This window comes from Clarias gariepinus, chromosome 9 (assembly GCF_024256425.1).
Source record: "Clarias gariepinus isolate MV-2021 ecotype Netherlands chromosome 9, CGAR_prim_01v2, whole genome shotgun sequence".
Lineage (NCBI taxonomy): Eukaryota > Metazoa > Chordata > Actinopteri > Siluriformes > Clariidae > Clarias > Clarias gariepinus.
The window spans coordinates 3,211,198-3,224,213 of record NC_071108.1 but is presented as its reverse complement, the minus strand read 5'-3'; the positions used below and the strand labels follow the sequence as shown (position 1 = coordinate 3,224,213).

Below are 13,016 nucleotides of genomic sequence, written 5' to 3'. Positions count from 1 at the left end.
AATTATACCCCAGGCTTGAGTAAAAGCTGAAACTGATGTCAAACACCAACAATCAGCCAATCAGGACAAAGCCTGTTGAGTCACGTCAGGTGTTTTTAGCGCTTGGCTTTGGAAGGAACATTGAAGCATTTGAGGTTGTGGATAAATTTGAGGTTATACTGTACAAAACTACTTTCTAGGACTCAAGATGATGGAACACTCTATTTGTAAAAAATTACAAAAACCATTTTCTCCTATATTTAGCAGTCAGGTAACAGATGTTACAGTGCAAAATGTTTCCCAATGTTTAGAATTTTTACCTAAAAACAACACGCTGTACTTTTTATCTAATTATAATTTTATGTATTGTTGTGAAACGTCCATGGAACAAGTTGTTTCTGTTCTTACTCATGCTATAGCAGCTACAAAGAGTCTTTCCCTTCCCCTGATCCACCTGCCCTTATGCCCTTCTTCTTATGAGTTATGACTTATGAGTCCTCCTTATTCAAGTCTTTGTAACTCTGTGTTCAATCAAGAAGTCTTCAGAAGTCTTCAGATTTAAACAGTTCTTCTCAAGTCAACATAAGTTGTTGTGTTCAATCATTGAGACTTATTCAGATGTGCTCACAACTTCATTCCTCATAAGCGCGTTTTGAAAAATCTACAGCACCATTTTGGTTTAGTAGTTTTTATTTGATGCGTGCATAAATTAACACACAAACATCTTGATGTGTTCTATTACTCTTCTTATGTCTCCCCAAATAATTTTTTGCAAATATCTTCAACGCACAGACTCGCCAACTTTACAGTTTTATTACATGTATAGATTACATAGATGTAGGAAGACTTACAAAAATGTGTTACTTGACAACAAAGATTTACAAAGACGTAAGAAGACTTCAGTGTCTAAGCTAGTTAATGGTCTTGAAGACAAATCCCCACTTTCAGGCTCCAACATCTAATCGAAAGCCTTCTCAGAAGAGTGGAGGATATAATAGCAAAAGGGGAATAAATCTGGAATTGGATGTTCAACCAGCATCAAATTTGGATGTGATGATACATCTATCCATCTAGGAACTACTACAGCCCAACTAGGAATGTGGAGGCCCATTGTGATTACCACAATGGTAGGACCTTCAGTCAACATTTATACACTCTCATTCACACACTACAGGTATTTTGGGAATGGCAATTAGCCTAATCTGCATGTCTTTGGACACCTGATCATCATCTCCGGAAACCAAATTACCTCGAGGAAACCCAGCAAGCATGGGGAGAACATGCAAACTCCATGCATTCGGACCCCAAGAAGGGAAGCGAACCCAGACCCTGAGTAGCAGTGCATACTACTAAGCCACTTATGTGATGATCAGGTATCTACAACCCCCTTGGCTTAGGTGGATAAACACTTTAGGATGTGATGTTGAGGTAAGAGCAAATTGCTTATTTACATAGCACGTATTAACAACTTTAAGTTGACCAAAGTGCTTCTTTGCACTATAACAAATAAAGAAGACAAACAATAAAACAGAAAAAATATGAAATCATTACAAGCTGTTAAAATAAAAATGGACACATAAAATTAGGAAGTCAAGAAAGAACCGGATGAATATTAAAAACAGAAAGCATAAAACAGATTATTAAGAATATAGATCAACATAGGATATGAAGGATAATTTGGATTTAAAAGAGGTCAGATCCGCAACAAGTCAGTAGCCAGGGGTAGCTCAGTGGTTAAGGCATTGGACTACGGTTCGGAAGATCCCAGGTTCAAACCCCACAACTACCAAGTTGCCACTGTTGGGCCCTTGAGCAAGGCCCTTAACCCTCAACTGCTCAGATGTATAATGAGATAAAAAATGTAAGTCGCTCTGGATAAGAGCGTCTGCCAAATGCCTTAAGGTAAAGTCGAATTTCAAGTAGTAATGAATTCCATAGTTTGGGAGCCACTACAGCAAACGCTCGATCACCTAACCATTTGCATCTCGATCCTGGCACTTCCAAAAGAATTTGACCAGATCACCAGGGTTACAAGGTATTAAGATATCTGTTAAATAAGACGGGGTCAGGCCATGCAGGGCTTTAAAAACAAACATCAATAATTTAAAACCGATTCCATAATGTACTGGAAACCAGTGGAGAGAATAAAGGATGGGAAGTTATACATACACTCACACACTCCAGGTAATTTGGGAATGCCAGTTAGAATAATCTGCAAGTCTTTGGTCTGCAGGAGGAACACCGGGGAAACCCACCAAGCACGGGGAGAACACAAAAACTCCATGCACACAGACTTCGAGGTGGGAATCGAACTCTTACCCTGGATGTGTGCTGACCACTGACAGTGTGGTACAATGCCTGGGATATCTGGACGTGGAAATGTTTAACTGATGGTACGTATAGTTAGTAACCTGGTAACGCAGTGTAAGGATCTATCCTATAAAAGGATGGAAACTTCAAAGCACTTTTGTAAGTCACTCTGGACAAGACCGTCCCGCCAAATGCCTCAGTGTAAGCTTTTAGCAATCAATCTTATATTTGTTTATTTATTTATTTCCTTTAAAACTACCAAGCAGTCGCATTACATCATATTAATCCTTGGCATGGCTGGTTGTTGCTATGGCAGCAAATACGCAAGGAACGTACAGTGGACTATGGCGCACGTGGGATTTTTGCTTTGCTTAGAAAATTGAATATCATCTTAAAAACTAGTTCTGTTTATGGAAGTCACTTCCACAGCTGATGATGATGATGATGATGATGATGATAAAGATGGATCTCCGACAATCTGGAGGGACGTCACGCATAGCAAGCATGAAGCTGCAATCTGACTGCAGCCGACAGGATGAGGAGAACACACACGCGCACGCGCGCACGCACGCGCACACACGCACGCACGCTCACGCACGCGCGCGGCCCTCCTCCTCCTCCTCCTCCCCCTCTTCCTCCTGCTCGCGTTTTCAGCACCACGGAGAAGTGAACAGCGCCCGATCACCGGCGGACTCGGAATACGCGCTAATTAGAGGAAATTAACGGGATGACGCGCTCTGTTTTGGCGCGTTTAAGTTCCTCCTAAGCTTTATGTAGGTGCATGATGATGATGATGATGATGACGGATGCTTTATTTTTTTCCCGCCCCAATCCACCGTGCAGCCGGATCGTTACACGGGGCTCGACAGCATCACCGTGAGAGCCCCTACTGCGGTCTTCTCCTTCTTCTTCTTCTTCTTCATCTTCTGCTGCTGCTTCACCGCCATCAGAGGAGATGAAACCGGCTGAGGCTGCAGGTCTGAGGCTCAGAACCGCCAGAGCAGCGCCTCGTGCCGCGGTCTCCCGTTAGTGACATGAAAACTCGGACTAGGAAAAAAAAGGAAGAGGGCTGAAGATACAAAAAAGGGGGACACCTTTTTTTTTTCTTCCCCCCCAGTGCACCAAAATACACCTTCAGAGATCAGTGATGTGCATTGTCATGTTTTTTTGTTTGTTTTTTTTAAGCAGGCTTTAGATTACAGACTAGGATGATTTGCACCGGTTGGATTTTGTAAAGGCTGTGAATTTGTTCTCTGTATCTCTTTCATCTTGGATTATCAGCAAAAAAAAAAAAAAAAAAGATTTCTGATCCTGCAGCGTTGGGACCGAACCCACAGGAACCACATGAGGTTCTAAGGGCCGCCACTAAAGATCCATCTTGTGGAGTTTGTTTAGGATTTGATGCAGGTTTCCACCCAGCTGTGCTCAGTGTGAAGTTTAATTAAGAGGTCGGATTGCTCTGAGGAGATGCGCGGTAATGAAGTGGTCTTCAGCAAACCACTGTGCACGCTGCTTTGTGATTACCTTTCCGCTATGAACGCTCATGTCCCAGGAGAGAGAGAGAGAGAGAAAGAGAGAGCTTGGTATTTGTGATATCTGTTGATTCCATCTCTAACTAACCCACACTGATGCGAATTCTCTGGTCGAGCTCAAAGCGCGCCTCTCTACCATGGGCTGCGTCCAGAGCTTCAGCTGTAAGTCGCGCGTCAAACGCGAGAATATCACCGTGTGTGACATGTCAGCTACGATTGACCAATGCCCCACGGTGATAGAGGAGAACTCGCCCATAGTGCTGCGCTACAGGACGCCGTACTTCAAGGCCTCGGCCCGTGTGGTCATGCCGCCCATCCCTCGCCACGAGACCTGGGTGGTTGGATGGATCCAGGCTTGCACTCAGATGGAATTCTACAACACCTACGGAGACATTGGCATGTAAGTTAAGAAACGGAATAACATGCTTATAAACTTTTTTTTTATGAATGTGCTTGCTTATTTAAATACTTAAATATTTTACATTGTTTACATTTACAGAAGGAGTCTCCAGTGTCAGAGGCAAGCCTGGAATTTTAGGTTTTCTAGCAACTAGAAAAGATATTGAATTTTTTTGTGCATATCAACTTATAGCGCAGGGGTCCTGAATTAAAAAAAAATAAGTTCTGGTCAATAAAATTTTTTCCCCGAGCCGAGGTCCAACTTTATGTTTGTGTTAGGATTCAGATCTCTATATATACAGTCATTGTAAGTCTATAAACAAAAAGCTATTTAAAATTTCCATAGCATTTCAGTAATATGAACTGCGTTAAACATGTGGTTGATTGGCCTTGTAAACATGATTTCTTGTATATTTCCTTTTATTTGTTTGGAATGCAAACAACAATCTTTAACCAGTCTTTAGAGAATCTTAATTTGCACACTGCTGGGCTGTAAATGAACCGGGCTCTTAGTTCGGGTATTTAACATGACCTCACCTTGGACTGCTGCGGATATGTTTGCTCTAACGACTCATAGTGGCACTTCAAATTGCTGCTTGTTATTACCACCTCGGTTTGGGAACATATGTAAGAATAAACAAATAATGATCTGTCCATTCTTGGGTTAGGGTTAGGTTTACTGTTTATTTCTACTTTACTTTTTTTTTTAAATAAGCCTTGCTCTATGTGTTTTGTTTACAGTATGTTTCTTATTCTGTTGATTGGCTCTATTGAGTGACGCATATAGCCACACCTACCTAGTAAAAAAGTTTAAAAAATCACTAGATTACTGGTATTTTAATCGTTTTTGTTTATCAGTAAAGCATCAGGGTTTGGATATCAGGGCACCGTCATTCAGTCTGGATTCAGACCACAATCCACCGTTTAGTGATGCCTGGTCTAGAGTTTTTAGCTGCAATAATGTAAGTGAGAACAGGAAGAAACTTGTTTCACAACATTAAATATAACTATAAAAGCATTAGAATAAGAATCCATTTCATTAATAATGAATAACCAGGTGCAATTTGCTGTGGTGCAAATGATATAAAAGTCTTGGGGATGCGCTGCTGTTGGAAAACAACTATCACTGAGGGAAGTAATAAACTACTGCAGCCTGCCGTGGGTTTAATAAACAGAAAGCTGGGTATCTTTTTGCTAAATCTAACTGACGGGCTGAAGTGCGCTAACCTTACACATCAATGGTGCATGCTAGCTAAAGACAAGGGGCTAGCCAGCTAGCTAACACCTACATAAAAAGCTCTGCAGCAGCTTTTTCCATTCAGAAACCCGACTCAGAGCGCTCGCACCTTTTTCAGCACGAGATGAATAACGAGCATGACGACATTCTTTCGCTCGTGCGCTGACAGAGAGCAAACACGAGGTAGAGAAATCTTCTCACACCCTCCTACACCCCTGACTGCCTGATTGGGTTCCTCCACGCAGGGTCTGTTCATGTGGAGGTGTGTGTGCGTGTGTGTGTGCGTGTGTGTGTGTGTGTGTGTTTGTGGGAGTAGAATCCTGTGGAGGTTGTGTGGGTGACAGATGGAGCAGATTTGATAACGAGATGCCAGAACTTTGCGCCAAGTGACACTTCCTGCTGAAAAAAACGTGCTCTGATACTGAATCTTTTAACTAATACACACACACACACACACACACACACACACATATACATATATATATATACACCTGGCCTATGAAAACACAGACACTCATTACTAACTAATGACTCTGATGCAATGAATTACTCATGCGAACTTTAAACGGTGACTGCATTGAAGGAGTAGCAACATTGCTAACAGCTCCAGCCTCGTGTTATGTCATGGAAAAATATTTTTTCAGGGCTTTTAAAAAAATCACATAAGATAACGATTTACTCTTGTATCATTATGTTAGCGATAGCATCAGGTGGGGATTACAAAAAAGTTAAATGAATTAGCTAGCATTATTAAATCTTCTGACTAGTTTTTAACAATTTTATTTAATTTTATTCATATAGCGCTTTTAACAATGGGAATTCTCACAAAGCAGCTGTACAGAATCCAAAAATATGGGAATAAGTTAAAAAAAAAAAGCTAAGTAAATATGTATAAATTATAACTGTTCGGCTAGCATTAACTGTTCCACAATAGAGAATTAACTACTATGTAAACTAGCTATTTATTCATTAACTTATCAAAATGTTAATGTCTCTGTATAACACAAGAAGCTACTAAAACTTAAAACCTAAACCTTTATTGTGCTATTAAATAGCTAACAATTAAAATTTAGCTAACATGTTCCAGTGACAAACTTATGTTCTAATGCTAGCAAGATCGTTTAATAATAAACCAACGCTAGCTAGATTTAGCATTTCGTGCCTCACGTTTCTTAGCTATAAACAGTCCCGAGGAACTGATAAATAAATAAAGCCTATAGTTTTCAACAGACAAGTTAAGTATGAAAGTTAGGATTCACTACACTGTGATGCTAATCAAACACTGCATGGCTTCAGCAAGTCGTCATGTGGAGGAAGGAAAATGCCACCTCCATTATTAGTGGGATTACTTTGCCGGTGAAACCCTGTTGTGCGTTATCTTTGTATTTGACTTGAATTTTGTTTTATGATTAAAAGTACTGTAAAGTGGAAATGCTAAAGCGTGTGTGTGAAAAGAGGTGAAACACCATGGGTGTGGTATCATATTTTTTAGTGTGTTTTTTTTTTTTAGTTTTACATGCACAAAAACATAAAATATGTACTTAGATAAAGAATTGACTATACAGTGTTCATCTACTTGTACCAACATACCTACAAATTTAACTTAAATCCCAGACTTGGGAATGGATCTTGGTCGTAACCCGGGTTTTGCCTGTAATTTCAGAGTGTTTTGTTTCTCAGTATTTCAGTCCAGTAAACTGTAGCAGGCAGTAAGCAGTTGGATTGTGGCTAATAATGGCACAAGGTGGCACTTCCTTTATTGAACAAGAAGTACATCCCTGGCAAAAGTGTTGAGAATGAAGTCTGCACTTCAGTGTTTTTAGATCTTTTTGTCAGATGTTACTCTGGTATACTGACGTATAATTGTAAGCATTTCATAAGTGTCAAAGGCTTTAATTGACAATTACATTAAGTTTATGCAAAGAGTCAATATTTGCAGTGTTGTCCCTTCTATTTCAAGACCTCTGCAATTCGCCCTGGCATGCTGTCAATCAACTCCTGGTCTACACCGTGACTGATGACGCAGCCCGTTCTTGCATAATCGATGCTCGTAGTTTGTCAGAATTTGTGGGTTTTTGTTTGTCCGCCCGCCTCTTGAGGATCGACCACAAGTTCTCAATGGGATTCAGGTCTGGGGAGTTTCCTGGACATATACCCACACTTTTGATGTTTTCTTCCCTGAGCCACTTAGTAATCACTTTTGCCTTATGGCGAGGAGCTCCATCATGCTGGAATAGGCATTGTTCATCACCAAACTGTTTTTATATGGTTGGGAGAAGTTGCTCTCGGCGGATGTTTTTGTACCATCTTTTATTCATGGCTGTGTTCTTAGACAAATTGTGAGTGAGTCCACTACCTTGGCTGAGGAGTGACCTCACACATGAATGGTCTCAGGACGCTTTACTGTTGGCATGAAACAGGACTGATGAGCCTTTAGGGTCCACCAATGTATGAATCGTAAAGATATCATTAAAAGAGTGAGTTTAAAAACCTTTTTCTTACTCATAAAAACAGACCACTTATTATATTAACTTCTCGCTAGGTACTAACTGCAGTTTATTGGCTTCGTACATGTACTTAGGTTAAGTTACAGTGAGAATAAAGTTGAATCTAATCTAATCTAGAAACAATAAACACTAGTTATACTTTAATGCTAGGTAATCTTAGAATAAAAACACATAACCAAGTAGGTGACACATGACCAGCGGCGGCTGGTGCAAAAATTTTGGGGGGGCAAAAACTAAATGAAAAATAAACATTTAATAATCGCCTGTAAATAGCCATAAGAAGTGCTGGAAAAGCGCAGAGTGTAAGCTCGGCCGTGATCACTTGACTGCTGCTTAATTAGAAGATTAGGTCGATCTGGTCCAAGCTGTTTAATTTTTTTTCTTTTTTCATCCGATCGCCTTGCGAAGGGGTATTTTAGCAAAGAAATTACAGATTTTCCTCTTATATTTAGCTGCTTCCATGTCAATCACTATTCAGTACATTAACTAACTAATCTGCTGACGTTAATAAGACTCGTTTAGAATGGTCCAATCACATGAGCCCAAATATTTAAAAACAGTATTGATTTACTCAGAACAAAAGTGGGAGGGTTTGGGGCGCACAGTGCTGCGCCCCAGGGATGATTTGAAAAAATCCAATTAGAGCTCAGCCTCAAATCACATGCTGTTCAAAAATGTACGTGCCTATATAGACACTCGTTTGTCTGGCGGCCTGCGTACACAAACACAAATGAACGTAATACAGTTTAGATTTTTTTTTTTTGTAAATAAATTATAATAAGAAATACAGCGGAATATTGTGACTTATTGACTTTATTTCATTATTAAAATAAAAAAATATTATGTTAAATTATTACATGTGAAAGTAGCGTTTTTCTCTGGATAACCAGCGCGCCTTATTGACCGGCCGCCACTGCACATGACCACTTTCAATTTGGATAATATAGCTGGCTAGCTAGCTATAAGTAATACCTCATTATTGGGACATATTAGCTCTTTACACCACTCCTGTACCTGATGAATTCTGAATTTCTTTATTAGTTACAGAATTGCAGTCATAGCTTAGATGTTAGGTGAAATGCAAGAGCTATATAATAATAAAATAAATAAAATACAACTGAATAAGTGCTTGCATGCCACAGTTTTGCCTTTCATTGTCAAATCTTTCATTGTCTGCCACCCTTCAGGTCGAGCTGGGAGCTCCCGGAGCTTAGGGACGGCATGGTGAGTGCGATCAGCGACTCGGACGGAGTGAGCTACCCGTGGTACGGTAACACAACAGAGACAGTAACCATCTCAGGCCCGACATCCAAACCTTCACGCCTCATCGTCAGCATGAACGACAACTTCTACCCGAGTGTGACGTGGGCGGTGCCAGTGAGCGAGAACAACACACCGTTGCTCACACACATCACCCGTGACCAGAGCTTCACCACGTGGCTGGTGGCGCTCAACATCGGCACGTGCGAGAAGATCCTGCTGCAAACCATCAAGTGGAGAATGAAAGTGGACATCGCCGTTGATCCCATGATGCCTCTGGGCTCCAGGGCCAGGCTGGTCGGACCTCTTCACCAGGACCAGCCCAAGATCCTGACCCAAATGGAACCCATTCCGCAGAACGCCATGGGCAAACCCAACGCGAACGATGCCCAGGTGCTCATGTGGCGGCCCAGAAGGGGAACGCCGTTGATTGTGATCCCCTCAAAGTAGCTGGTTCTGAGAAAAGTAAGTGTGGATGGACGATAGTCTTTTCCACTGGGTTGGTTGTTTTTTTGAATCAACCTTTTTCGGAGAATACCTACAGCAGGGCAAGCGGGACGTGACGGCTCAGAGTTCTGTTGATGTAATGCGTGCCCCGGCTCCATTTGTACGGCCTTGTCCACACTAATAACGGTCCATTCGATAAGTTGTTTCTGGTTTTGGCCTTACTGGTCACAATCTCTGGATTGGTTTTTAGATCAGATCTGACATACACCTAATGGCCAAAAGTTTGTGCCCCCCTGTCTATCACTACCATATGTCTTTGTTAAACATCACATTTTCCATTTTTCCTATTATATTATTATATATGCTCCACTCCTCTGGGAAGATGTTCCACTCTAAGGTTATGTGGATTTGTCTTTAATTACAAGAGCAACAAGAGCATTCATGGGCTTAGGCACTCGTGTTAGCCTGTTAAGGAGGCTCCAGTTCAGTCAGGGCTATGTCCAGGACACTGAGTTCTTCCAATGCAACCTTCAAACAGCACACTGTATATTCATGGAGCTGGTATTCTGCCCAAAAGCATCATCATGCTGGAACGGGTCTGAGTTTCTTGGCTCCGGTGAAGAGAAATTTTAACGCTCCAGCATACAGAGACATTCTGTATAACTGTGTGCTTTTAATTTTGTGTTAGGAGTTTGGAGAGGGGAAAAAAAAAGCACATATGGGTGTAATGGTCAGGAGTCCACATACTTTTGGTCACGTAGGGCATTTTCCACTGTGCTGATAGATCTTATGTCAAAAACACACACGAGATTTAAAAAAAAAAAAAAAAAAAAACAGCAAAAAATTTAAATGCAAAAATCCCAAAAACAAAGCTTGTGCATCCATCGTAGTGTGGTGACCATTTCAGTGTTCTGGGGCCAAACTTTCTAGAACCACAGACAGGACCACTTGCCTTAATTCCACACTACTGCCTTTAACCGGACGGAGGGCGCCAGTGAGGCACGGGGACGCAACGTACGGAACAGCGAACCGCCTTAAAACCAGCTCACAGCTGGAGTACCAGAGACTGAACGGGAATGTGATACCTACAGGAATGGTGTAGGAGTTGGAGAGAGAGAGAGAGAAAAAAAAGTTTTGCTTTGAGGTTTGGTTCTCACTGTTGATACAACTCGATAATTTGTATTAGAACACATTTTTCAATACCCTCCGTGGTTTAAAATGATTATAAGTTGAGAAGAAGCAGAGATGGAAAGAATACAGGATGGGGTTTAAGAACCTGGCAGTCTTTACACGCAAGTCATAGCCCACTTCCTTTCATCTAGTAAAAAATCGAGTATTATATTATATATATATATATATACAGTACATCACAACTGAGCGGAAAAGCGCTATACTCCTCTCTTTCGATACAGTTTCGGTGCTGTTCAGGAAAACCAGCAAAACCTTTTTAAGACAGTTCACATGAGCAGTTACCTCCTCGGCTGTGCGAGTTTGCAGGAAAAAAAAAAAAAAAAGTATGACTTTTATATCTGGCTTTGAGGACATGTTTTTTCACACAGCACTGACAAACACACACACACACACACACACATGGTTAAAGCGCTGTTTCCTTCTTAGACCACTGAATCATAGTTTAAAGTTTTCCATCCTTGTATTTTAGCATGCTGATAAAGTTAATGATAAAACTTTGCAGACCTGATAACCTTCCCGCCAAAACAGCAATAGGTACAAAAATCTGGCATGATTGACAGCCGCAAAGGTGTTTCTTACATATAAACTGACACCCTAGGAAGCCCCGCCCACTTCATATCCCATCTCTCACCTGCGGGAAGTTTTGGCCGGTTCTTGGTTCTCGACTCGATTTTCTTGCCAGCAGTATGTCCTGATGTAGCACTCCTGATTTAACCCTAGGAAGAAAAAAATGGAGAATGTTTGAAGCTGTTTTATGCGAATTAAAATCGATCAATGTATGTTTCATGTAGCTAACTTTATAGAAGTATTGGCCTGGGTTTTATGCCAGATGCCCTTCCTGACACAACCCTCCCATTTTGTCCACGTCTGGGACCTGCACAGCATACAGTGGCTTAGGTTTGGGTATTGGCTGGGAATAGAATAACGTTGGGCCTAAACACAGTGTTGGTGCTGATTTTATTTTATTTTATTTTTTATGTTATAAATATAATACAGAAAATGTGTGTGGCCAAAGAAGATCCTCCTGACGTTTATACATCATGGAAGTGACCAATCTTGGTTCCCTATCTTCAGCTGTTTTGGAGAGATGAGCCTCAAAAATGGCAATTTTTTAGCATTATACTGTCTCGCTTCAAACAATAATCATTTAAATTCAAATTATTCATATTTCTTTATGAGTATTGATACTAAAATTAGCGTGAGCTCCTAGAAGCAATTTCTCCTAAAAACAAAATTGTTGCTTTAAGTGTTTTTTTGGTTGAAGCTTAAAAAGCAAAAAAATCTGTAGTGTCTGTAACCATGTCAAATGCATATATTGCAATATCTTAACAATTTTGCAGTTTAGAATAATACACTTTTTGAGGTTTATGTCTTTTAATGTGAAATCTAAAATGGCCAAGTTTCATCTGAATGACAGTTAAGATCGTTGAAAGATTTAAATTTTAAAAAGTCCCGGACACTAAAACATAAAAGGACATGAAACTGTATTTAGCGAACATGTTTCTTTTTATATAATAAAAATATAAATGTGTAGCATATTAACAGAAAATGAAGCCTGGATCAGGAGATAAAAAGCATTCAGTATTTTAAAAAATTGTGTTCTATGATCCTACCTGAAAATTGACTTTTTTCCCCTACTGTAGGTCAGACCGTTGAAAGATTTGAATTAAAAAAGGTTACAGACACTACAGACATAAAAGGGCATTAAATTGTATTTAGCAAACGTGTTTCTTTTTATCTGAAATAAAGATGAATGCGTATGCATATTTACAAAAAAACAAAGATGGATGAATCGGGAGATGAGAAGCATTAAGTGTAAAATGGTGTTATATGATCCATGAGACACTTTTTAGCACCAATACCATGTTTTGGCCGTTTACACTGAAAGAGAGGAGGGGGAAAAAGTCATGAGACAAATGTACTGTACATACACGTTATTCCTCTCCAAGGTCTGATTCCGCTCCCCAGAAACCTTTCAAACGGCCCCAGTTTCACAAAAGAAAGATTTCAGGTTATTTCTCAGGCTTTTGAAAGAAAATCCAAAAATGTTTTTTTTTGTTCTTTTTTTTTCTAATTGGCTACCAGCAATCTGTTGGTGTAAAACATCCATCAGAGCACAAACAACTTCAAACCGTATTACAGGTCAGAGTTCAG

General features: G+C 40.3%; 1 protein-coding gene across 1 annotated transcript; it reads left to right on the top strand.

Moving 5' to 3' along the window:
* Positions 1–3,922: 3,922 nt before the first annotated feature.
* On the top strand, positions 3,923–9,679 carry fam78bb (family with sequence similarity 78 member Bb). The gene is made up of 2 exons (XM_053504615.1): positions 3,923–4,221; positions 9,152–9,679. Exons 1-2 carry the CDS (start codon positions 3,959–3,961, stop codon positions 9,672–9,674), a joined length of 786 nt encoding a protein of 261 aa, XP_053360590.1. The 5' UTR covers positions 3,923–3,958; the 3' UTR covers positions 9,675–9,679.
* Positions 9,680–13,016: the final 3,337 nt, after the last annotated feature.

Excerpts from the sequence above, each read along its gene's own strand:
- fam78bb (XM_053504615.1), top strand. The coding sequence starts at position 3,959 with ATGGGCTGCGTCCAGAGCTTCAGCTGTAAGTCGCGCGTCAAACGCGAG. Across the intron at positions 4,222-9,151 it reads ACCTACGGAGACATTGGCAT|GTCGAGCTGGGAGCTCCCGG; the intron begins GTAAGTTAAGAA and ends GCCACCCTTCAG.